The 23214-nt window shown below is 44.8% G+C and overlaps 2 protein-coding genes across 5 annotated transcripts in view; one reads left to right on the top strand and one right to left on the bottom strand.

Annotated features, from left to right (window-relative positions):
* Positions 1 to 19579, bottom strand: part of Zcchc17 (zinc finger CCHC-type containing 17) — a 50573-nt gene extending 30994 nt beyond the window's left edge. Inside the window, exons 1-3 of one of the 4 annotated variants that reach the window (XM_059255047.1) lie at positions 19470 to 19579; positions 12971 to 13091; positions 6358 to 6415 (exon numbers count right to left, since the gene is read on the bottom strand). In XM_059255047.1, the coding sequence (XP_059111030.1) occupies positions 6358 to 6415; positions 12971 to 13036 (124 nt within the window). In that variant the 5' untranslated portion in view covers positions 13037 to 13091; positions 19470 to 19579. Of the gene's footprint in view, positions 1 to 6357; positions 6416 to 12970; positions 13092 to 19469 lie in introns of those variants that run through there. The other 3 variants (XM_059255048.1, XM_059255050.1, XM_059255049.1) reach the window with 3 other exon arrangements.
* A 143-nt stretch (positions 19580 to 19722) lies between these two features.
* Positions 19723 to 23214, top strand: part of Snrnp40 (small nuclear ribonucleoprotein U5 subunit 40) — a 36909-nt gene continuing 33417 nt past the window's right edge. Inside the window, exons 1-2 of the mRNA XM_059255890.1 lie at positions 19723 to 19935; positions 22637 to 22766. Coding sequence (XP_059111873.1) covers positions 19792 to 19935; positions 22637 to 22766 — 274 coding nt within the window. The 5' untranslated portion in view covers positions 19723 to 19791. The remainder of the gene's footprint in view (positions 19936 to 22636; positions 22767 to 23214) is intronic.

The raw sequence follows: 23214 nt of genomic DNA on the forward strand, positions 1-23214 counted from the left end.
TCTGACCTCCACATATACACCATGATACCAATGTATTATGTATGCCAATAATAACAAAAACTAAAAATTTGTGTAGATGTATGTGTGTATACATGTATGTCTGTGAGTGTATGTGTATATATGTATATATATATGTGTGTGTGTGTGTGTGTGAGAGAGCGTATGTGAGTGTGTGTATGTATGTCTATGTATGTATTATGAGAGTGTGTGTATGAGTGTGTATGTGAGTGTGTGTATTGTTTTGGGCTTTGCCCTTGTTTCTAGCAGAGACTCCAAAAAATATGATTATCTGAGTAACAGTAATACCTTTTATTAGTTATAAGAAGTCCCCTTTGATGTTTATGCCAATAAGGTGACATCTAGATAGTCTCTGGATGGGTATGGTCACAGGAAGAGTCAAGTGATTTGAGCGTTGGAACATTCCGCCCCATCCATCAAACTCCTGCCACCGGGAATGGAGGAGTGAGTGTGGAGGGCACCTCAGAACAACCATGCAGAGACCTGAGTAGCTCTGGGGCTGGTGAGGAGTATGTAGTGCTGGGTAGATGTTGAGAGTACACTGACACCTCCACCCCACTCTACTCACACCTGTCCTGTGTCCCTTCCATCGTCTGTTCCTGAACTTCTCCTCTCATCAGAAACCAGCAAAAGTAAGAAAACTGTTTTCCTGAGTTCTGTCAACTTGCACTGTGGTGTTTGGGGCGTTTGTTTATTTGTTTGAAACAGAGTCTTGCTGTGTAGCCTTGGCTGGCCTGGAACTTATGCAGATTAGGCAGATTCAGAGATCTGTCTGCCTCTGCCTCCTGAGTGGTACTGGAATTAAAAGTGTGCCTGACCATGCTCTGCTCAATAGTTTTTAAAAACAAGGTATCCAGTAGCCTAGGCTGGCCTCCAATTCATTATGTAGACAAAGCTGGCCCAAATTTCTGATTCCCCTGCCTTTATTTCCCATGTGCTGGAATTACAGGTGTACACCACACCTGGTCTACTCTAGCAAATTACCAAGCTTAAGGAGAGGGTCATGGAAACCTTCAAATTAGAACTGACTGGTCGTCTTTAGGGGCACCTGAGGGATGGCAATCTCGTGGGACAGAGCCCTTTAACAATGGGATCTGATATTAATTTGGGGTTGATAATGTCAGAAGTGAATTGAAACTTGTTGGATATCTTGTTGGTGTCCAGAGAAATGAAAATCTGGTTTGTGTGAGAAAAACCAATGAGAACAGATCTTTAACATTACCACCAGCACATAAAGTTCTATTGAGTAACACCAGAGTGTGGTGATATTTTATTTGTATGTTAATAAAGTTTGCCTGGAGATCAGAGGAAATAGCAAGCCGTTTTAAGTAAACACAAAAGTCAGGTAGTGGTAGCACATGCCCTTAATCCGATCACTTGGCAGGCAGGGTCTCTGTGTGTTCAAAGCCATACTAGGAAACAGAGCCAAGCGTGGTGACACACGCCTTTAATCCCAGTACCAACCACAGAGACCTGGAGGTCTGTACAGACAGGCAGTGACAAGGAAGTGAGGTAGCTGGGCTAAGAGCCAATGAGAGGGCAGAACAGCAAGGCAATAAAAGCCTGGGTAGACAGGAAGTTGTGGCATTTTGGAAGTTACAGAGCTGGTGAGGTAAGGTGGCTGGTGGCTATTCCTATTTCCCTGGTCTCTAAGGCTTTCACCCCTATATTTGGCTCTTTGTTTTTTATTTACTAAAACCACTTAGAAATTCGGCTACACCAGAGCCAAGGCTAGGGCGGATGGGTCAGTGGGGAAGGTGTTTGCCACCAAGCCTGATGCCCTGTGTTCAAGGCTGGACCCACATGGTAAAGAGAGAACCCCAGCTATACTCTGACCTCCACACAAATGTTATGGCATGTCCCCAAGCCACATTTGCATACAGAGAACAAACAAATGAATTGTAAAAAAAGGAAAGACTAGTTTTGATCTAGATACCAAGATGAGGTCTTCAACTCAGCGGTGGTTAAAGAGAAAGTTATCCAAATTAGCATCTCCCTAAACTAAAGCTGCTACATTCAGACCACAGCGACCTCATTGCTCAGTCCTTTCAAGGTGGGACCTAATGATATCCCACCTTGGAGATGCTAGACACACTGTAGGGGAGTCACTGCTCAAGTTATCCACCAAACCGCACGAGATGCTAGGATTACAGCTCACAGTTCCCACCTAATTATTTGGCTCCCTGAGCTCTCGCTGTGAATCTGCCACAGCTGTCAGACTGACAGATCCACTTGTAAGCTGTCAGCCACTATCACAGGCATTATCTGACAGGGAACAGACACAAGTGAGGTGAAAACTGACTGCTGAAAGGTAGCAGGCTTTTCATCTCCACAAAGTCCCCAAAGTGTCACATAAGTGCCCACAGGAAATTGGCACTAGCAGCCATGGTGAGTACATTAACAAGAAAATCTGTCTTTAGGCAAAAAGAGGTGTGAATCCTGGAGGGTGGGGTGAGCGCCACCTCACGAAGTCCCAGCCAGCATAAAACAAGGAACTTAATTACAGCTGCTGACTGCCAGCTTGAAGACCACTGGTAAGCCACTTAATACGAAGATGAAATACACAGCACAGTGGTCTCCTCGGCTAACAGCGCAGCTTTATGAGCCACAGATCGACACAGCCTTCTGACAGAAAAAAATATAAAAGACTTCAAAAAGTGAAAAATCCCTCTCCTACGTCTCCCTCTCAGCAAGCCAACTACCCACAGAAGGGCACTGGGATGAGTCTGTTCAATAGTCTTCCAAACACACGTGATCCCTTCAAATACAGAGACATGGGTACATGCTCTTCAAAAGGGCAAGGGAGGGGCACGCCACACAAATACTCCACACCTGGTTTTCTGTTTTTGTTTTGTTTTGTTTTTCCCAGACAGGGTTTCTCTGCGTAGTTTTGGTGCCTGTCCTGGATCTCGCTCTGTAGACCAGGCTGGCCTCGAACTCACACAGATCTGCTGTGGGATGGTCTGTATGTCAAATGTGTTGCTGATTGGTCAATAAATAAAACATTGATTGGCCATTGGCTAGGCAGGAAGTGTAGGCGGGACAAGGAGGAAAATAAAGCTGGGAAGTGGAAGGCTGAGTCAGAGAGACACTGCCAGCCGCCACCATGACAAACAGCATGTGAAGATGCCGGTAAGCCAAGAGCCATGTGGCAAGGTATAGATTAAAGGAAATGGATTAATTTAAGCTGTAAGAACAGTTAGCAAGAAGCCTGCCACGGCCATACAGTTTGTAACCAATATAAGTCTCTGTGTTTACTTGGTCGGGTCTGAGTGGCTGTGGGACTGGCAGGTGAGAGAGATTTGTCCTGACTGTGGGCCAGGCAGGAAAACTTAAGCTACAAATGGCGCCCAACGTGGGGCAAGAGTTTCCACCAAAAAACTGAGAAAAAAGATTCTAAAACGGAGCTAAAACCAGCTTCCTAATTGTCTCTCTCAAATGAGCGGCAGCTGCCAGTTTGAGCTTATGGCGGGAATGAGGACTCTGCAAGTGGCTCATTAAGCTGCATGGTGGATTTAGACTTTGACAGTACAAAACAAAAAAAAAGGTTTCTGGACTACATGCTGCTTGGATAAAAGCATAGACCCACAATAGCTCCCAGAGCTGGTGGTAAACGTAGCCATGTTGGGAAGCTGAGGTGGGCAGAGCCAGCAGCCACAGCTGCTGCAGTTTAAAGCAATAGATTCACAATAAGACAGATTCAGATGTAATAGTTTACAATGTGTGTAAAAATGTACGTAGGCTTGGAAGAGAGAGAAAAAGGAATATATACAGTTGTATAAAGAAATACATAGTTTTTAAAAATAAAGTCTTTAAAGAGACAGTAAAGGTAATATAAAAAATAAGCCACGTAAAAATGGATATTACACAGAGAATCTGGATTGTGTTGTCTTTGGGATTTTTAACTGCAGAAAAACATTTGATTGTAAAAGCTGTTGAGTTATGCCAAAATGTATATTTTAAAGATATCTTGACTTCAAAATTTGGATATAAGGATAGGTTGCTTTGGAAAAGAGTCTCTTTTGTTTCCACAGAAAGCCAGAGGCTATGGATTTGTTCCAGATTAAGATACATCAGGTTTGACCAGCCAAGACCACCTGAAAGGTCTCCGATGACACCATGGCCCAGATGATCCAACATCCAGAATGGTTTGAGGGCATCTGGCTCAGACAATACAGCCTCATGGACTATTCCATAATTCTAAAATTTTCTTTGTGTCCCCATAAGATACAGCGCCCCCCTTCCAGCAGGAAGTAGTAAGAGAAGCTACGCCCAAATTCCCAAATTATATGTAATTTTACTTTGTTAAGGTTAAAACCTTCCTTTTTGAAAAAAAAAAGGGGGAAGTGCTGTGGGATGTATGGCAAATGTGTTGCTAATTAATCAATAAAACACTGATTGGCCGTTGGCTAGGCAGGAAGTGTAGGCAGGGCAAGGAGGAGAATAAAGCTGGGAAGTGGAAGGCTGAGTCAGAGAGACACTGCCAGCCGCCAAGATGACAAACAGCATGGGCCACGTGCCATGTGGCAAGGTATAGATTAATGGAAATGGATTAATTTAAGCTGTAAGAACAGTTAGCAAGAAGCCTGCCACGGCCATACAGTTTGTAACCAATATAAGTCTCTGTGTTTACTTGGTCGGGTCTGAGCAGCTGTGGGACTGGCAGGTGATAGAGATTTGTCCTGACTGTGGGCCAGGCAGGAAAACTCAAGCTACACAGATCCACGCCTGCCTCTGCCTCCTGAGTGCTGGGATTATAGGCGTGTGCCAGCACCGCCCAGCCACACCTGGTTTTTTAAATTCTTAGTAATTTAAATATCTTCTCATGTCAAAAATTGAGATCTGCCTTGTTTCATGTATTTTTTGTGGTTTGATTTTTTAAGACAGGGTCTCTCATTATGTAGCTTTGGATGTCCTGGAACTCACTCAGATTCCCCTGACTGTGCTTCCTGAGTGCTAGGACTAAAATTAAAAGTGTATGCTACCATGTTTGGCTTTTAGTTTTAACTGGTTTACTTTTATTACTTTTTCCCCAGTTTTTCAAGATAGGGTTTCTCTGTGTAGCCCTGGCTGTCCTGGATCTGGATTTGTAGACCAGGCTGGCCTCAAACTCACAGAGATCTGCCTGCCTCTGCCTCCCCAGTGCTGGGATTAAAGGCATGAGCCACCACCACTCAGCACTTATTACATGTTTTTCCTAACTTTTATGTGTATGTGGGGGACACTCATGCGGAGGTCAGAGGACAACTTGCAAGAGTCAGCTCTCTCTTTCTTTCTTTTTTTTTTTTTAGAGATTTATTTATTTATTATGTGTACAACATTCTGCCTCCATGTATGCCTGCATGCCAGGAGAGGGCACCAGATCTCGTTACAAATGGTTATGAGCCACCATGTGGTTGCTGGGAATTGAACTCAGGACCTCTGAGAGAACAGCCAGTGTTCTTAACCTCTGAGCCATCTCTTAGCTCTCTCTTTCTACCATGCGGGTTCAGGATATTGAGCTCAAGTCCCCCGGCTTGGTAGCAGGTGCCTTTACCCACTGAGCCATTTTACTGACCCTGATTTTGTTTCTGTGGCAGGGTCTTGTAGTCCCAGCTGGTCTCACACTCACTGAAATACCCTTGTCATAGACCCCCAGGAATTAAAGGCATGAGCTATGATGTACAGCTTTGATTCATAGATCCTAAAATTCATTTTTTTAAACCACGTGGTCCAGACTAGCTCCAGTTCAGTCCTCCTGCCTTAATCTCTCTTGTGTCGTCTGTGGGAATGTGCCACAGTACCTGGTGAGGCTCATTTTTTTTTCTTCATCAGGTGTCTGTTCTATCACTCTCTGCTGCGTGCCCTGAGTCAGGGTCTCTCACTGAACAGGAAGCTTGCAGTTTAGGTCAGATTGACTGGCCAGCGAGCTCTTGGGATCCACTGTCTCTGCCCTCCAATGCTGGGGTTACAAGAATGTATGCCATGCCTGGCTTTTTATGTGGGTTCTGGAGATCTGGGCTCAGTTCCTCAGGTTCTCGGTGCCATTTCCTTGGCTCCTTGTTGTTGTTGTTGTTGTTTTGGTTTTAATTTCTTGAGACAGTCTCAGAGACTATGCTGTCTCTGGCTGCCCTTTAGAGGCTGGTAAGCCTCAGATCAAGGCACACACATAGTGCATATACACACATACTCGCAGGCAAACACTCATGCACATAAAACTCTTTATCCCTATTGCTACACTGAAACTAAAGTAAAATAAGCAACTATCTGAAAATTTTAAGTCTCATAGTGAGAACGTGGTAGGGCCCACAGTAGAATGAGCGCAATGGAAGTGCTGGATTCCCCGTTATGGGCTCCCACCTTGCTTCCGACAGCCTGGGATTTTGATAAAGGCTCCATAGTCTGTCACCATAGCAACCTATAAAGACAAAATAAAAAATCAATGTTGCACAACTGAGAACCAATCTTTCCTCCTCCTATATTCAACAGAGGATCTCAGGTAATGCAGGCTGGCCTCCAGCTCACTGTGTGGGCAAGGCTGAGCAGGAAGTTAAACAGCATTCGTTCCAGAGCCTTTCATCCCTCTACCTCAGCAATCACTGTTTTGGCTTCATTACAACAAGACAAAAGGACTCAATAAGATGCTCACTTGCTCTGATGTTGACTAACATTTCAGTATTCACTACATACAAACACTTCAAAATACCCTCATGACTGTACAGAGTTGATATTGTCATTCACATGTGACAGATAATAAGCTGATGCACAGAGAGACTACCCAAGTCCAGAACTCCTGAGTAGCAGCCCTGGAAGCTGAACTCAGTCTAAATCACACAAGAGCTGTTCCTGGATCCTTCTCATGATAAAACTGTAAGGGCTAAAGGCAGTGTGACAGCTGTGATGTCTGACATCCTGGTTTCTCCAGGCATCGACTAGGAGTATGCATGGGAACATCCCATGTTGCAGGTGAGACAAGAGAGCAAGGGCTTTGCAGTGGAAGGTGTGGCTTCTAACTTTGCCATTTCCTGCCTGTGGCCTAAACTCCATTTGTTTCTATTTGGTGCTCTAGGTAGCAAAAGATAAACATCATGTGCCTGGCACTGGAGTCTAGCACATGTTGTACATTCAACAGTGTATCATTTTTGATAACTTATAATTCAAGATGATGAAGTACAGAGAGATTAGGGCTGGTAGAATTCCTAATTTGGGCAGAATTTGGGTCCCTGGAGCCGATTCTCCTGCTTCACCAAACATGAGCATTACTCACTTCAATATTAGACAGTATAAATTTTTTTAGAATTTCATTCCCCTCTTTATTTATCATTGTTTATTTCTTATATTTTTAGTGTTTTGTTTCAATACAGGGTCTTACACTGTAGCCCAGGCTGACCCGAAATTCATGTAAATCCCTGGGCTCAGAATCCCAAGTGCTGAGAATGTATGCACAAGCCACTGTAACTGGCTTTCTGCATGTTGTTGTTGTTTTGAGACATGGTCTCACTGTATAGTTCTGGCTGGCCTGGAACTCATTATGTAGATCAGACTGGACTTAACTCAGAGATATGCCTGCCTCCGCTTCCTGAGTGCTGGGATTAAAGACATTCACATTTTAAAAGAACATTTTATTACTTTTACGTGTATGGTATAGATGTTTGTCTGCATGTATGTCTGTATACCATGTGCTTGCAGAGCCCACAGAGGCCAGAAGCAAGGATTGGATCCTCTGGGACAGGAGTTACAGATGATTGTATGACACCATGTGGGTGCTGGGAATCAAACCTGGGTCTTCTGGAAGAGTGGTTAAGAGTGCTCTAACCACTGAGCCATCTCTCCAGCCCGATGCATTTTTAAAAAAACACTTACTTAGTGTTATGCATACACACGCATGTGCCATAGTATGTGTGTATGGAAGTCAGAGGACAGCTCACAGAAGTCAGTTTTCTCCTCTCATCAGTTAATTTTAGGGCTCAAACCTAGGTGGTCAGCCTCGGTGGCAAGTGCCATAACCACTGCGAGATCTTGCTGGCCCCTCTCTACTCATTTTTAAATGGGGACATAGGGACAGAATGCCTGAACTAATTCTCTAAGACACACCATGAAGGAATGGCTATAACCCTCAAGTTCTGTACTCCTGAGGTTATATAGACGAACAAGCTATGAGAAAGTAGGATCAAAAAGTTCCAAAACAAAACCAAAAACAAACAAGCAAACAAAAAAATAGTACAATTATCAGATCATGACAAGGTGGAGCCAGAAGGGCTTTAAGAAAGATATTTAAGGGGCTGGAGAGATGGCCCAGTGTTTAAGAGCAGCTGTTATTCCCAGCACCCACACAGTGGATGACAACCATCGGTAACTCCAGTTCCTGGAGATGCAGTGCCCTCTTCAGGCCTCCAATGGCACTGCATGCCTGTGGTACATAGACACACATGCAAACAAAACACCCTCACACATAAAATAAATATAAATTTTTTTGTTGTTGTTGTTGTTGTTTTTTGTTTTTTGAGACAGGGTTTCTCTGTGTAGCTTTGCGCCTTTTCCTGGAACTCACTTGGTAGCCCAGGCTGGCCTCGAACTCACAGAGATCCGCCTGGCTCTGCCTCCCGAGTGCTGGGATTAAAGGCGTGCGCCACCACCGCCCAGCCATAAATATTTTTAAAAAGGAAGATTTTTAGATATTAGCGGTCCATCCAGGCACAGTGGTGCACACCTGCAGATCTAACATGAGGATATAGGGAAAGGGGAACTAGGTATGAGGCAGGAAGATTGCCATGAGTCCAAGTGTATGGGCAGAGTGAAATTCTATCTCAAAAACAAAACAACAAAGACATTAGCTGGTCCAATCCTGTCATTTTTCAAATGAGAGGAGTGAGGACCAGAGATAAAAAGTAATTAACCAAGTTCACAAAACAATTTGTTCTATGTGAAAATGGTCCCCGATGAAGAAGTAGTTCCCTTTTTTAAAAAATAATTTACATTCACTTATTTTAGAAATGAGTGTTTTACCTGATGTACATGCCTGGTGCCCAGACAGGTCAAAGAAGGACACTGGATCACCTGGAACTGGAGTTACAGATGACTGTGTGCCACCATGTAGGTACCAGAAAAAAAACCTGTGACCTCTGTAAGAGCAGCAAGTGTTCTTAACCGCTGGGCCATCTTTCCAGCCCCAAGACTTTCTATTTTTAATAAAAATAAAAGCAAATGTTTTCCTTCTGTCTCACCTAAAGCACTTTGATTGACATTTGCTCTAGGATTCCAAAAGACAGGTTGAGCAGTCTCACACAGTATGACATTATTAAGGAGCACAGTTATCTGAAAAACTTAACAACAGCATCTGGAAGTTAGAGCCCAAACCACCTTGCTGCTGTAAATTAAAGTAAAATAACTTCTCAATCCTGAAGCTCCTGGGTCACATTATCGTCTTTAGAGGTAATAACAGACCTTAATTTTGCCTCTCCCAAAAGGAAAGGGTAATGTGCTTCAGAATAGACGCATTCAACCCTCCAGTAAGGAAAAGGTATTCCAGCACCAGGTGTTTCCATTCTTGTCTCCTAGGGCGCACTCAGAGTTGAAATGAACAGGATGGCACCTGCCATAGATGAGCAGACAGTCTTCCTGGGGTCTCAAGAATAGTCACTCAAATGACTCAGGAGGTAGAAGGGGAAAATTCAGTAATTATCTCAACTGAAACTCAGGCCTTGGGTAAAATTAATTTCCATCTTTGGATAAGAGCCCCCATTGGCCTTGAAACTTGTTCTCTTCATAATGTAAATGATGAACCTGAGGCTCAGAGTTCCTGGTCCAAAGTTAGAGAGTAGCACATCCAGGCACAGAACAGACATTTTTTAAACTTTACTCCAGTGATATTTCTACCTCACCAACACTAATTACTTGCAAGCATGTCTTTGTGGCAAGTCTAAGACAAATCCTAGCTCTCAGTGCTATCCTCACACCCCCACCATGTTTAATAGATACTGGCAGCGAGATCTCAGAGGACGAGAAGCAAGTGAATACTGGCTTCTCATCTATTCAGTCTGCACACTGCTACCATCCCTGCTAAGCCCATAAAGAGATGAATCCTAGTTTCTTCAAGGACAACCCGTCCTACCAGCTGGAGGCACAGTCATATTCCAATATTTATACAGCAGCTATGTATGCTAGGTACCAAGCCAGAGTATGAAATAAAAACAGCTTTTAAAATATAGATGCCTAACCTGTTTTTAAAAGAATATGGGTTGCCAAGATAAATCACTACAAGTAGTTAGTGAAGTAAAACTATTAATGTGATAAATGTTATAACAGAAGCATGCAAACACCCTGATCTACCATCTACCTACTGTTGCACTCACTTAAAATAATCTCTCATGCAGCTTCCGGTTCCTCCATATGTTTCCGTGCAATTGTAAAACCCCAGCTAGAACTTGGCAGAGAGCAGACTTAGATTTAGGACCGCAGCTTCATCGTTCATTAATCAATGGGTAGTTACTTAGCTTCTGAGAAGAGTCTACTTAGTCTCTAAAAGGAGTTAGTTTTACGGAGATATTCATAACACAGACTGTGTGTGCTAACACACTTCAAGAGTTCGATCCTGGGGCTGGAGAGATGGCTCAGAGGTTAAGAGCACTGACTGCTCTTCCAGAGGTCCTGAGTTCAATTCCCAGCAACCACATGGTGGCTCACAACCATCTGTAATGAGTCCTGGTGCCCTCTTCTCTTCTGGCCTGCAGACATACATGCAGACAGGACATTGTATACACAATAAATAAAATTTAAAAAAAAAAAAAAAAAAAAAAAAAAAAAGAGTTCGATCCTTTTTTTAAAAAAATGTGTTTGTTTGCTTACTTATTTGTATTTAGACAGGGTCTGACTGTGTAGCTCTAGCTGGTCTAGAGCTTACTATGTACACCAGACTGGCCTTGAAATCAGAGTTGGGGCTGCCCCTATCTCCCAAATGCTGGATGAAAGGTTGAGACACTACACCTGGCCATTGTTTTCAATCTTAATGTAACTGGTTCTCCATGTAAATATTAGCTGGTAAACTCGCTCTGTAGACAGGTTGACCTCAAACTCAGAGATCCACCTGCTCCTGCCTCCCTGGGATTAAAGGTGTGCACTACCACGACTGGCTTGTTTTCTCTTTTAATTGGTTTGTTCAAGACAGACTCTCACTTTGTAGCCCAGACTGGCTTGAACAGGATTGGATTCCCTTGCCTGCACTTCTCAAGGGCCAGGATTACAGGCATGCATAAGTTTGTCTGGATAACATGTCTTCTTATGCCACGTGTTGCTGAAAAAGCAATCAGAACTATGATGTTCTTCAGTGCTCTGGAGGAAAGGGAAGGGAATCGCAAGTTCACAAGTTCCCAGCTGGCCCGGGTTCCACAGTGATGTCTAGACTGTCTAGTCTATTGTCAACACAGCACAAGCTGTAGTTATTTGAGAAGAAAATGCCCCCACCAGACTGGCCTATGGGGCATTTTCTTGATTAATGATTGATATGGGAGGGCCCATCCCACTGTGGATGGTGCCACCCCTGGGCAGGTGGTCCTGAGTTGTTTAAGAAAGCAGGGTAAGCAAGGCATGGGAAGCAAGGCAAAAGCAGCGTCTTTCCCTGCCTCTGCTTCAGTTCCTATTTCCAGGCTCCTACCTTGAGTTTCTGTCCTGACTTCTCTTATGGACTGTAATGTGGAATGCAAGTAAAAGAAACTCTTTCCTTCCCAGGCTGCTTTTGGTCATTGTGTTTATCAAAACAACAGAAACCCTACGAGACAGAGACCAACCTAGGATACCTAGTGGAGACCCTGCCTCAAAAACAAACAAACAAACAAACAAACAAAAAGAGGTTAGGTGTGGTGATGACAAACACCTTTAATCCCAGTACCCAATAGACAGAGACAGGTGGATCTCTGTGAATTTGAGGCCAGCCTGGTCTACAGAGTGAGTTCTAGGCTAGCCAGGACTACAAAGAGAGACTACAAAAATTATTTTTTTTAAAAGCTGTGAAGTTCTCTCTCCCCTAAGACCATCCTTCTTAATGGCGACACATAAAAAACACATATTAGGTCAAGTGGAGTAATTCATGCTTGTAATTCCAACATGTGGAAGGCTGATACAGGAGGATTGCTGTGAGCTGAGGCCAAGGCTTGACTACAAAGTAAGTTTGGGACCAGTCTAGGCTACACAGTAAGACTCTGTCTCAAAATCTCAAAATTAACCAAAATCAGGGCTGGCAAACAGCTTAGCAGGGACAGTGCTTGCCACCAACCCTAACCACTTTAGCTGAACTCCTAATCCCCCTGCCTCCATCTCCTCAGGGCTAGGATTACAGGGCTGCACCACCACTGTTTCTGTGGTGCTGGGGACAGAACCCAAGGGTCTCCTGAATCCTGGGCAAGTGTTCTACCAACTCAGCCACATTCCTAGCTATGATCTGTTTTTGATATCTTATTTTGGGTGCAGTGCATGAACAGATTGGAGAGAGGCTGCAACAGAAGCGGCAAATTCCAGACAGAGCCAAGCAAGAGATGAAGAGCCTGGACTAAGGGATGGCAAAGGCATAAATAAGCATGTAGACTAGAGATATAATTAGGACTCCTGGAGGAACTAGAGAGGGAAACTCAAGACCAAGTCAAAGGATGAAATCAAGTATAAGACCAGATTCCTGGCTTTGGCCCCAAATGGATAACAATTCCATCTGCTAAACTGGAGAAAGACTGGTTAAAAAACCTATTTTGCAGGGCGGGGGGAGTTTAAAATCTAAGTTAGAGATGCTTTCAGGCACTGAAATGAAGGTGTCAAGCACACAGAAGTCTGTAGTATAGAGAAGGTATAGTGTACCATGGGGCCCAGCGGACTTCCCATTCAAGAGAGTTTCACGTGGACAGGAGAATAACCCCAGATGCTTTCCTCCTTCAGGAGGAAAATGTTCTTAATACACTCTAAAAGGGAAGTTTCAAAGTGCACAACATACCTCTCCTTGAAAAATAGTATAGAGTGCAGGCAAGTTTTCCATGGTCTCAGGCCTTCCTGAATTCATCCTTAATATTCTACGGCTCCTCCATCTCTCTTCTGCTAAAGCTAATTCAAATGTCCTTTCAGAAAGAAACAACAATTAGAGCGACATCTGTATTCAGAAGAAACGAGGGGCTGGGGATATGACCCAATCATTAAAGAGCCTGCTGCCCAAGCACGAGGACCCGAGTTCAGATCCCCAGAAAGCCAGGCACAGAGGCACACGTCTGTAACCCCGGAGTAGGGACGGAGACGGAGAGATCCCAAGAGATCAGACAGCCTAGCCAAACGGATGAGCTCTAGGTTCAATGGGTGTGGTGGTTTGAATAAAAAAGGCCCCATAGGCTCAGGGAGTGGCAGTATAGGAGATGTGGCCTTGTTGGAGGAAGTGTGTCACTGGGGGATTGGGCTTTGAGGTTTCAGAAGCTCAAGCCCAGGCTCATGGCTGTCTCTCCTGCTGCCTACAGATCAAGATGTAGAATTCTAAGCCAGGGGATACTGCCCGCCTTTAATCCCAGCACTCAGAGGAGCCAGAGCCAGGCGGATTTCTGTGAGTTCGAGGCCAGCCTGGTCTACAGAGCAAGATCCAGGACAGGCACCAAAAAACTACACAGAGAAACCCTGTCTTGAAAAATTAAAAAAAGGAAGAAAAAAAAAAAAGATGTAGAATTCTCAGCTCCTACTCCAGCACCATGTCTGCCTGCATGCTGCCATGCTTCCCACCATGATGATAATGGACTTAAGCCTCTGAACTGTAAGCCAGCCCCAATTAAATGTTTTCCTTTATAAGAGTTGGCAGGTCAGAGTGTCTCTTCACAACAATAGAAACCCTAACTAAGATAGTGGGTGACTGTCTCAAAAGGTAAAGAGGCCAGGAATGGTGGTGTACACTTTTTTTTTTCTTTTTTAATTTTATTTTTTACTTTTTGGTTTATTGAGACAGGGTTTCTCTGTGTAGTTTTGGTGCCTGTCCTGGATCTCATTCTCTAGACCAGGCTGGCCTCGAACTCACAGTTCTGCCTCCCAAGTGCTGGGATTAAAGGCATGCGCCACCACCGCCCGGCTTGGTGGTGTACACCTTTAATCCCAGCACTTGGAGGCAGAGACAGGCAGAGCTCTATGAGCTTGAGGCCAGCCTGGTCTACATGAGTTCCACGATAGCTAAAGATACATAGTGAGACCCAGTCTCAAACAAACAACAAGGTAAGGTGAAGAGTGATCAAAGAAGACACCTAAATTGACCTTTGGCCTCTACACACATTCCCACACATGCATGCACACTCACATAAACCTTCATGTGAACACACACACATACACACACACACACGGAATAATGAATGGGGCTGGATATGGAGCTCAGTGGCAGAGATGTTCCCTAACATACAGCATGAGACCCTAAGTTCATCCCCAGAAACACGAAGAAAGAGATGTGCAGACAGTCCATGTATAGCCTCCAAAAAGTAATACCATTAGAACATACCATGTACTGTCATCCATATCTCAGCATTCTAATTGTGGGCACTTGGGAACCTGCATGTCCCTTCTTTCTGATTTGTTACTTACCCAAAGTCATTAGGTACTGGAATTTCAGTTTAAGTAGAGGTTTTGTTTATTTGGTTAGTTGGTTAGCTTTTCTGGGATGTTGTCATTGCTTTAATTTCAAGTTTATTTGTATTTATTTGTGTATGTGGTGTATGGGCATGCCTGTATATTGGTATGTATACCCACATGTGTTCAGGGAGGCCAGAGATGTCAGGTTCCTGTTCTGTCACTCTCCATCTTACTCCCTTGAGACAGGGTCTCTCACTGAACCTGGAGCTAGGCTGGCAGTCAGTAAGCCCCAGTAAATCCTGTTTCCTTCCCTACCGCACTGGATTTACACACACAAGTAACCATAGCTGGCTTTTTCTGTGAACTCTAAGATTTTGAACTCAGGCCCTCATATTTGAACAGAAAGTATCCTTACCTGCTGAACCATCTTCCTAGTCCAGCTTTTGGTTTTTGAGACAAGAGTTTTCCTATGTAGCTCAAGTTGTCCTTGAACTTGTGCATCTGCCTCATTGGTGCTGGAATTACAGGCATGTGCTACCATGCTTGGCTTTGTTCAGGGGAGTTTGTTTGTTTGTTTATGATATTAGATATCAGATCTAGAACCCTGTATATGCTAAGCAAGACTTGATCACTGAAGTGCATCCCCTACCACCACCGTTTTGAGATGTGGTCTCACTACATTGCCCAGGCTACTTCTAGACTCCTGTTGAACTCCTGAGATGGAACAGTCTTCCCACCTTAACCTCTCAAATAACTGCTACAGGGATGGGCCATCACACATGGGTGGTTTCATTCGTTGTATTATTACTGCTGTTATTCGTTTGTCAGGGAAAGACTTTTGGAAGAAAGAGTATATGTGCCTAGATCTGAAAAACAAGAAATGTCTTAGGCCAATGTGGTAAGGGATGTTTTTAATCCCAGCATTTGGGAGGCAGAGGTGGATCTCTGAGTTTGAGGTCAGCCTGGTCTATAGTAAGCCCTAAGCCAGTCAAGGTTATACAGTGAGACCCCCGTCTCAAAAATGAGAGGTTTTTAATTCCAGCACTGGGCAGGCAGAGGCAGGCAGCTCTTTGAGTTTGAGGCCAGCTTGGGCTACATAGTGAGCTCCAAGCCAACCAAGGTCATACAGTAAAAAAGGAAAATTCATCTCTTTTTTATTTTATGTATGTGTGTGCAGATGCCACAAAAACTAAAAGAGAGCATCAGATCCCCTGGAACTGGAGTTAAAATTGGTTGTGAGCCACCCAATGTGGATGCCGGGAACTGAACCCTGATCCTCTGAAAGAGCAGCAAGAGTTCTTAACGGCTAAGCTGTTTCTCCAGCCTCTCTATGTGCTTTTAATTTAAAATATACACCTTTGGGAGCTGGTGAGATGGCTCAGTCATGAAGTGCTTACCATGCAATTATGAGAAACTGAGTTCCACCCCCAGCACCCAAGTAAAGAAGCTGGGCACAAATGTGCAGGCTTGTAGTCCCAGCACCCCAGAGGCAGAGACAGGAGGGTCCCTAGGGCACTGTAGCCAGCAAATCTAGTGGAATCAGTGAGTAGCAGGTTTAGCGAGAAATATTGTCTCAATAAAGTGGAGGGCAATTTAAAAAGACCACCGAAGTCAATCCCTCATCTCCATACATACATATGCATGCACACCTGCACACAAGAGCATATACACACAAATAGAAATACACAGAATGGAGGTTAATCTGTCCATTCTTGAGAAGTGCCTCATAAACAAGTTATTTTTAAGTTTATAGTCTGACTGAATCCCACCTCTCATTTCCCAGCTATGTGGTCTCATCCCCAGACTTTCCCTTCTTCTTGCCCAGCATCCCTTGCCTCACATGCCAGGACAGGTGTTATTAATTTGAACTCTATGGTTTTATTAAGAGACCTTCATTAATCCCTACACTTGAAAAGCTAATTAGTGGAGTATAGAATCTGTAATAGCACTGGGACAGCTAAAATGAGGACAGACATTGTAGTTCCTCTTAATTCTTAGTTCCTCTCCACACAAAGTCATGGAAAGAGCGACAAATGAGGAACTAGATCTAAGTTGTTTCTTGCAAAATTAGGCTGTGAGAGTGTGAGGAGAGCATGAGGAGGGCTGGAGAGAGTGTGAGGAGGGCTGGAAAGAGAGAATGTGAGGAGGGCTGGAGAGGGAGAGTGTGAGGAGGGCTGGAGAGAGAGGGTGTGAGGAGGGCTGGAGAGAGAGTGAGAAGGGCTGGAGAGAGAGAGTGTGAGGAGGGCTGGAGAGGGTGTGAGGAGGGCTGGAGAGAGTGAGAAGGGCTGGAGAGAGAGAGTGTGAGGAGGGCTGGAGAGGGTGTGAGGAGGGCTGGAGAGAGAGTGAGGAGGGCTGGAGAGAGAGAGTGTGAGGAGGGCTGGAGAGGGTGTGAGGAGGGCTGGAGAGGGTGTGAGGAGGACTGGAGAGAGAGAGTGTGAGGAGGGCTGGAGAGGGAGCTTCAGCAGTGGAGAGCATCGGCTGTTCTTCCAGCGCAGCCAGGTTTTACTGCCAGCTCCCACATGGTGGCTCACAACAGTTTATAACTCCAGTCCCAGGGGATCTGATGCCTTTTTCTGATCTCTTCAGGCACCAGGCTTATACATGAAGCACACACATACATTCAGGCAAAATGTCTGTACACATAAAATGACAATTCAAAAAACAAGAACAAAATAATCTGAGTATGAAGAGCTACATCTAAAGCTTTCTTTTCTTTTCCTTTTTGACAGATTCTAAGTAGCCCTGGCTGTTCTGGAACTCTATGTAAACCAAATTCACAGATATCAACTGCCTCTGCCTCCTGAGTGCTGGGATTAAAGGTGTGCACCACCACACCCTGCCTAAAGCTTTTGTGTTTGCCCCCCCACAGAACAGAAACCTTATGTAGTTTTTCGGTTTTTTTTTGGGGGGGGGTTGTTTTTCTTTTTGCAATACTAAGGATTGAACCAGAGGTTACTTCCCCAGCCCCTGGCTTTGTAAGCTAGAATCTCACTATGTAGGGGCTCGAGAGATGGCTCAGAGGTTAAGAGTACAAGTTACTCTTCCAGAGAACTTGGGGTTTCTAGCACTTACATGGTGGTTTACAACCATCCATAACTTCAATTCCAAGAGACCTGATGCCCTCGCTGCTGCTGCTAGAACCAGACATTCATGAGGTACAAATACACACACACGTGCACTCAGGAGGCAGAGGCAGGTGGATCACCGAGTTCAAGGCCAACCTGGTCTACATAGTGAGTTCCAGGACAGCCAGAGCTACAGAGTGAGACCCTATCTAGGGAAAAAAATTAAAGAGAGAGAGAGAGAGAGAGAGAGAGAGAGAGAGAGAGAGAGAGAGAGAGAAGAAAATTCCCCAAAAACTTGTCTATGAGGCATTTTCTCAGTTGAGGTTCCCTCCCCTCGGATGACCTTATCTTCTGTCAAGATGACATGAAACCAGCCAGGGCACTCACACACATAAAATAAAACAAATAAATCTTTTTCAAACATTAAAAAAGAAAAAGACTACCACTATGTAGCCCAGGCTGGCTTCAACTCAAATTCTACTGCCTTTGCCTCCCAAGTGCTGGTATCACAGCATGAACCACATCTGATTCCCTGTGCAATTTGGGGAGAAGGATGAAATAAAGTGCCACTCTAGCAGCCTGGTATGGGTTGAAAAAAATCAGTGTTGCCCAGGCTAGGCTTGATTTTGTTGCAATCCCATCTCAGACTCAATGTTGGCATTAAGACCACGATCCTCTCTTGTATCCAGTCCATCACCAAATCCTATCCAATTTACTTCCCAGCCATCCCAAGATAGTGTGAAACTATCCTCAGTCCCACCTCCAGCTTGGTTCTCACTGACATTGCTGATCAGAACTACTAAGCATGCTCCCAAAGTGGTCTATTTGCCTCCAGTGAACCTGGCCTCATCTCTCCAATCTCACAACACCATTTAAGCCTGAAGAATCAAGCCATCTCCTCCTCCATATCCCACATCCTGGAGGGGAGAGAAAACTTTCATTGGTTTCCTACTAATTTTAAAGTTAAGGCTGCAAATCTTCATGACCTCTGGGTTCATCTTGTACCATACCCCCTTTCAAGCTCTCTCTCAGCACACTGGCCCTTTGTGTCTCTTAGGCATCTTCTTCCCAAATGACAGGGCACTAGTGCACACGCTGTTCTGTGAGAACGTTTTGCCTTCCTCTCTTTCCCTAATCAGAACTGTCCCTTCAGACAGCAACAGCTCGGGCGTCTTTTCCTCTGAAAATCCTTCAAGCTTCTTAGTTACTCATAGCATGAGGCATCGCTCTCTTAACTAGTCTTCCAATCAACTGGGGAGATTGGTTTAACAATCTTTCCCACACACACCCCAAGAGACACTAAAGCCCTGAGGTTGGGGACCACGTTTCTTCAGTGTCCCCCAACGCTCTGCATAATAACTATCACTTGTACCGCTTACGAGAAGGCCTGGTACACAAGGGTGAATCTTAGATTTCTCAACAAAACTGTACTTTGGAGGAGCCCTCGGATATTTCCTCCACCACTGTCTGTCTGGGGGCATAAATTAAGCCCTTAAAAAAGACGGCTGAACCAGTGACAAAGTCCGCCTCCTCAGCCAAACCTGGCAGTGAAGCCGGGAGACCGGGAGTCGGGCAGCAATCCCTAGGAATGCTAGCACAGCGCTAGACGCAAAAGCGGCGTTGTGCAGAGCAGCTGTCAAGGGACAGCGGCCTTAGGGTTCGAGTCCTGCGGCCAGAGAGCTCAAAGCTCCGCTCTAGCCTGCCAAGGGACTACTTTTTCCAGGGGTTCCCCCGTATCCCCACGGTAGAGCCGCCAGCTGAGAATGGTAGGCTCAGGCTTATCACCTAGTCCCAGCTTCCAGATTGGAACAGCCACCCGCCTCGTTCCCCCAAAACACTCACTCGGCGCGGTCTCCTAGCCTGGCATCCGCTTCATCGCCAGGAACGCCAAATCGGCTCCGCTTGTTCTCAACCCACAATGCACGGCGCGCCTAGGAGGGACGCCGGCTCCGCGCTCCAATCCCAGAATTGAGCTCCCGTGGCGTCATCAAGAGGGGACCAATCGCAAGAGCGTATTCAGAGGGCGTTGCAGAAGGGAATGTTGGGAGCTGATTGGTTGCTTCCCTCCGGAAGTTCTGGAGGAAGAACTCAGTCGGAGCCAATTGCGCGGCACCTGCGGCCGGCGGCGCGGTCAGTGGCGGCGCCGAGGAGAGTGGCTACCGCCATGATCGAGCAGCCGAAGCGCAAGGGTCCGGAGCTACCACTGGTTCCCGTCAAGCGGCCGCGGCATGAGTTGCTGTTGGGAGCGGCGGGGTCCGGCCCCGGAGCCGGACAGCAGCAGGCAACTCCGGGAGCTTTGCTGCAGGCGGTAAGTGAGGAGGCATCTTGCTTTCGGCCCTCCCGTTCCTCTCCCTATGGACCGTACCGGCGCTGGGGGAACGGAAAGACCGTGGACCTGAAGTTAAAGCAGGTGTCTCTAAAGGTGCCCTGTGTACTGAGTCTATTTCATACGTGTTTCCCTGTTGGACGCCTGTTTTCAGCCTTTCAATCGTCCTGTGAAGTAGCACTGAAGCATTTAAAACCTTGGCTTCAAAATCAAGAGCCAAACTTCCGCATCCTAAATCTTCAGGGATTCAGCATAAAATAAACATTTAGGAAAGTTTATAGAATGGACGAATGAATGAATGAGGGAGAGGGGAAGCAAGGGAAATGAATGAGCTAGGCTCACTTTGCTACCTGGTACACTTTACTTTTCTTTCTCTGAATTTGCACTATTAACAATAATTACCATCCGTTGGCTTTTGTGTTAGATATTTTGCATGTGAAATTTCCATTAATCTTGGTAACAGCCTAAAAGGAACTGTTATTTTGCATACGGGGAAAGCAGACTTCTTTGGAGTCAGAACCTATGCTTCCAACGGCATGTTGTAAAATGTGATCATACCTTCTCTACTATAGTAAGGAAAATATATGTGCCTCCTGCCCCAACTCTTTAAATTCTGCTAGTGTGGTCCTTAAAATACATAAATAAAGTTAGTGATGTGGGGTTGTAGTTGCACCTTCCCAGAAGAAGACTGACAAGAAAATTTTGAGGGGAGGAGTTAGAGACCAGCCTGCAACTCTGGGCTGTCACAATCTTACTTGTCAAATAAGAATAAGTGTACTACCAATAATCCTGAAATCGCTTTGTTAGATTCCAGTATACTAATTTATTTTTTTAACATAGCAAGATCCCTGTCTCCAAAATAAATAAATGAAAAACTGGACACACAAATTTATAATCATCACTCAAGAAGGATCGTGGTTTCTAAGCCAGTGTAGGCTATTATAGCAAAACTCTGTTGAAAGAAAGAAGAAAAAAGGAACTGTAACCACAATCCTTACCTCCTCGTCAGACCATTTTTATGTCGTCTGGCATCATTGCAGGAGGGGCTTAATTAGTATTTCTGGTTTTGTCTTTGAATCAAGGATCAGTTATTAATCCAGTAGCCAGGGGAATTGTCAAAACATTAAGTCACATGATTCTCTGCTGAAAATTGTGTTGGCTATTTCATTCTGAATTTTTAAAAAGTCAAATTCCCACTAATAATTCCCTTTTTTTATCGTGCTCATCTACCAGTTTTCTAGCATATCATCATGCTCAAGTAGCACCAACATATGTGTTCTTGGATTTTGTTGTTGTTGCATTTGCTGGAATGTTATTCCAAATGCCCACATGGTTAACTAACTATTGGCTCTTTCAGTGGGGCTTTCCTGACCACTGTATTTTAAGCTGAACTACCCTGTACTCTGGAGCCCATGTTATTTCTTTCCATTGCACACAGCACTAGGTGTTTGGCTTTGTTTGTTTGTTTGTTTTGTTTGCTTTCCCTTTCTCTCACACTTTCCACTAGAGTGCAAGGTCCATTGTTTTATTGAGTGCTGTTTCTCCAGTGCCGAGATGTGTCAGGTTTACTTTTATCTGTGTGTATCTGTATGCGTGTTTATCCCCTATGTGTGTGGGGGTACCCTCCTAGGCCAGAAGACATTGTTGGGTCCCCTGAACCTGGAGCTACAGGCACTTGAAAGCTGCCTAGTGTGGGTGCTGGGAACTGAACCCAGGTCTTTTGGAAGAGCAATAAGTGCTCTTAACCACTAAGCCATCTCTGTGGCCCACATGTACTTTTTTTTTTTTAAATAAATACACTGGATGAATATAATCATGGTACATTATTTGCATTTATGGATATTTCACAATGAAACCCATTATTTGTATAGTTAATACATGATAATAAAAATAAGTTAGTATACTGGAATCTGCCAAAGAGATTTCAGGGTTATTGGTAGTACACTTATTCTTATTTGACAAGTAAATTTGTTGGCCCAGAGTTGGAAGAATTGCCAAACATAGGCTTAGTGTCCAAGACCATAATCAGAAACTACTTTGCCAAATCAAGCATAGAGATACACACTTGTAATACCAGCACTCAGGAGGACTGAAAATTTAAGACCAGCCTGGGCTATATCTCAAAGCCCTGCTCACACCCCACAAATCTGTTTTGCATAATGAGTTGTACCATGCAGGGTTTTGCAAAGACTGGTTGGGTGAGCTAGAGTCTGACAAACGTTGTTTCTGCACTCCCAGACCTTCATTTCTTTGGGGAAAAAGAACCATGTCAGCAATGAAGGTAACTCGGATAGCGATAGGGCTTTGACAGAATGCAGTGGAGTTTATGGAGCACTGCTGGGGGATGGCAGCTGCCTGAGTTTGAGTGTTAAAGACTCCAGGGAGGAAATATTTAAAAGGAGCCAAATAGGAGGAGAGCTCTGCGAGCTCTGTTAAGATCCCGAGGCATAAGTGAGGTCAGCATGATTAAGCGGTCAAAAGTTGGCTGTGGAACAAAAGCAGAGTTAGGCAGGAGAGTACTGTGGTGGGCATACTGGAATGTCCAAGGCTTATCGTCCAGCGAGAGGCGGGAGTTCTGTGGACAGAGGTGCCATTCCCTAACCCAAATGAAATGCACCGCCTCCAACTTCACAGCACCCTTTGCCTGTGTACAGTGGCTGCCTCACACTCCTCTCTGGTTTAGGGACCTCCCAGATGTTCCTCCCTTCAAGCCCCAATCATGTTGCTCTCGGGACACGAAGGAGAAGTGTACTGCTGCAAGTTTCACCCCAATGGATCCACCTTGGCATCTTCAGGATTTGACCGACTCATACGTAAGGCACAGTTTTTGAATCTCGAGTTACTGCTCTCTGCTAAATAGTGGATTTTTTTTTTTTTTTTTTAATTTCGGATGCCATAGAAGGCATCAGGCATCAGTCTAAATTTGCAAGTTAAATTATAGTGATAATGTGCTAAAACAGGTATCAAAATATTGAGCAATCATTCAGGTACAACCATAGGTCCATATGGTAAATAAAGAGGAAGGAAACATTTTACTAATTGGGTTGCTTTGGTTGGAGTTATATATTCTTCTCTCGCCCCCCACCCCCCCGCCCTTCCCCCTTCTCCCTTCCCCGTTCTTCTATCACTCTGATGTAGCCCCAGCTGTCCTCAAACTGGCTATGTAATTAATGAGAATGACTTTGGAACATCTAATCCTCCTGCCTCCGCCTCCCAGTTGTTGGAATTAGAGGCCTGTGCTACCAGGAGCAGCTAAAGATA

This window comes from Peromyscus eremicus, chromosome 2 (assembly GCF_949786415.1).
Source record: "Peromyscus eremicus chromosome 2, PerEre_H2_v1, whole genome shotgun sequence".
NCBI classification, from domain to species: domain Eukaryota; kingdom Metazoa; phylum Chordata; class Mammalia; order Rodentia; family Cricetidae; genus Peromyscus; species Peromyscus eremicus.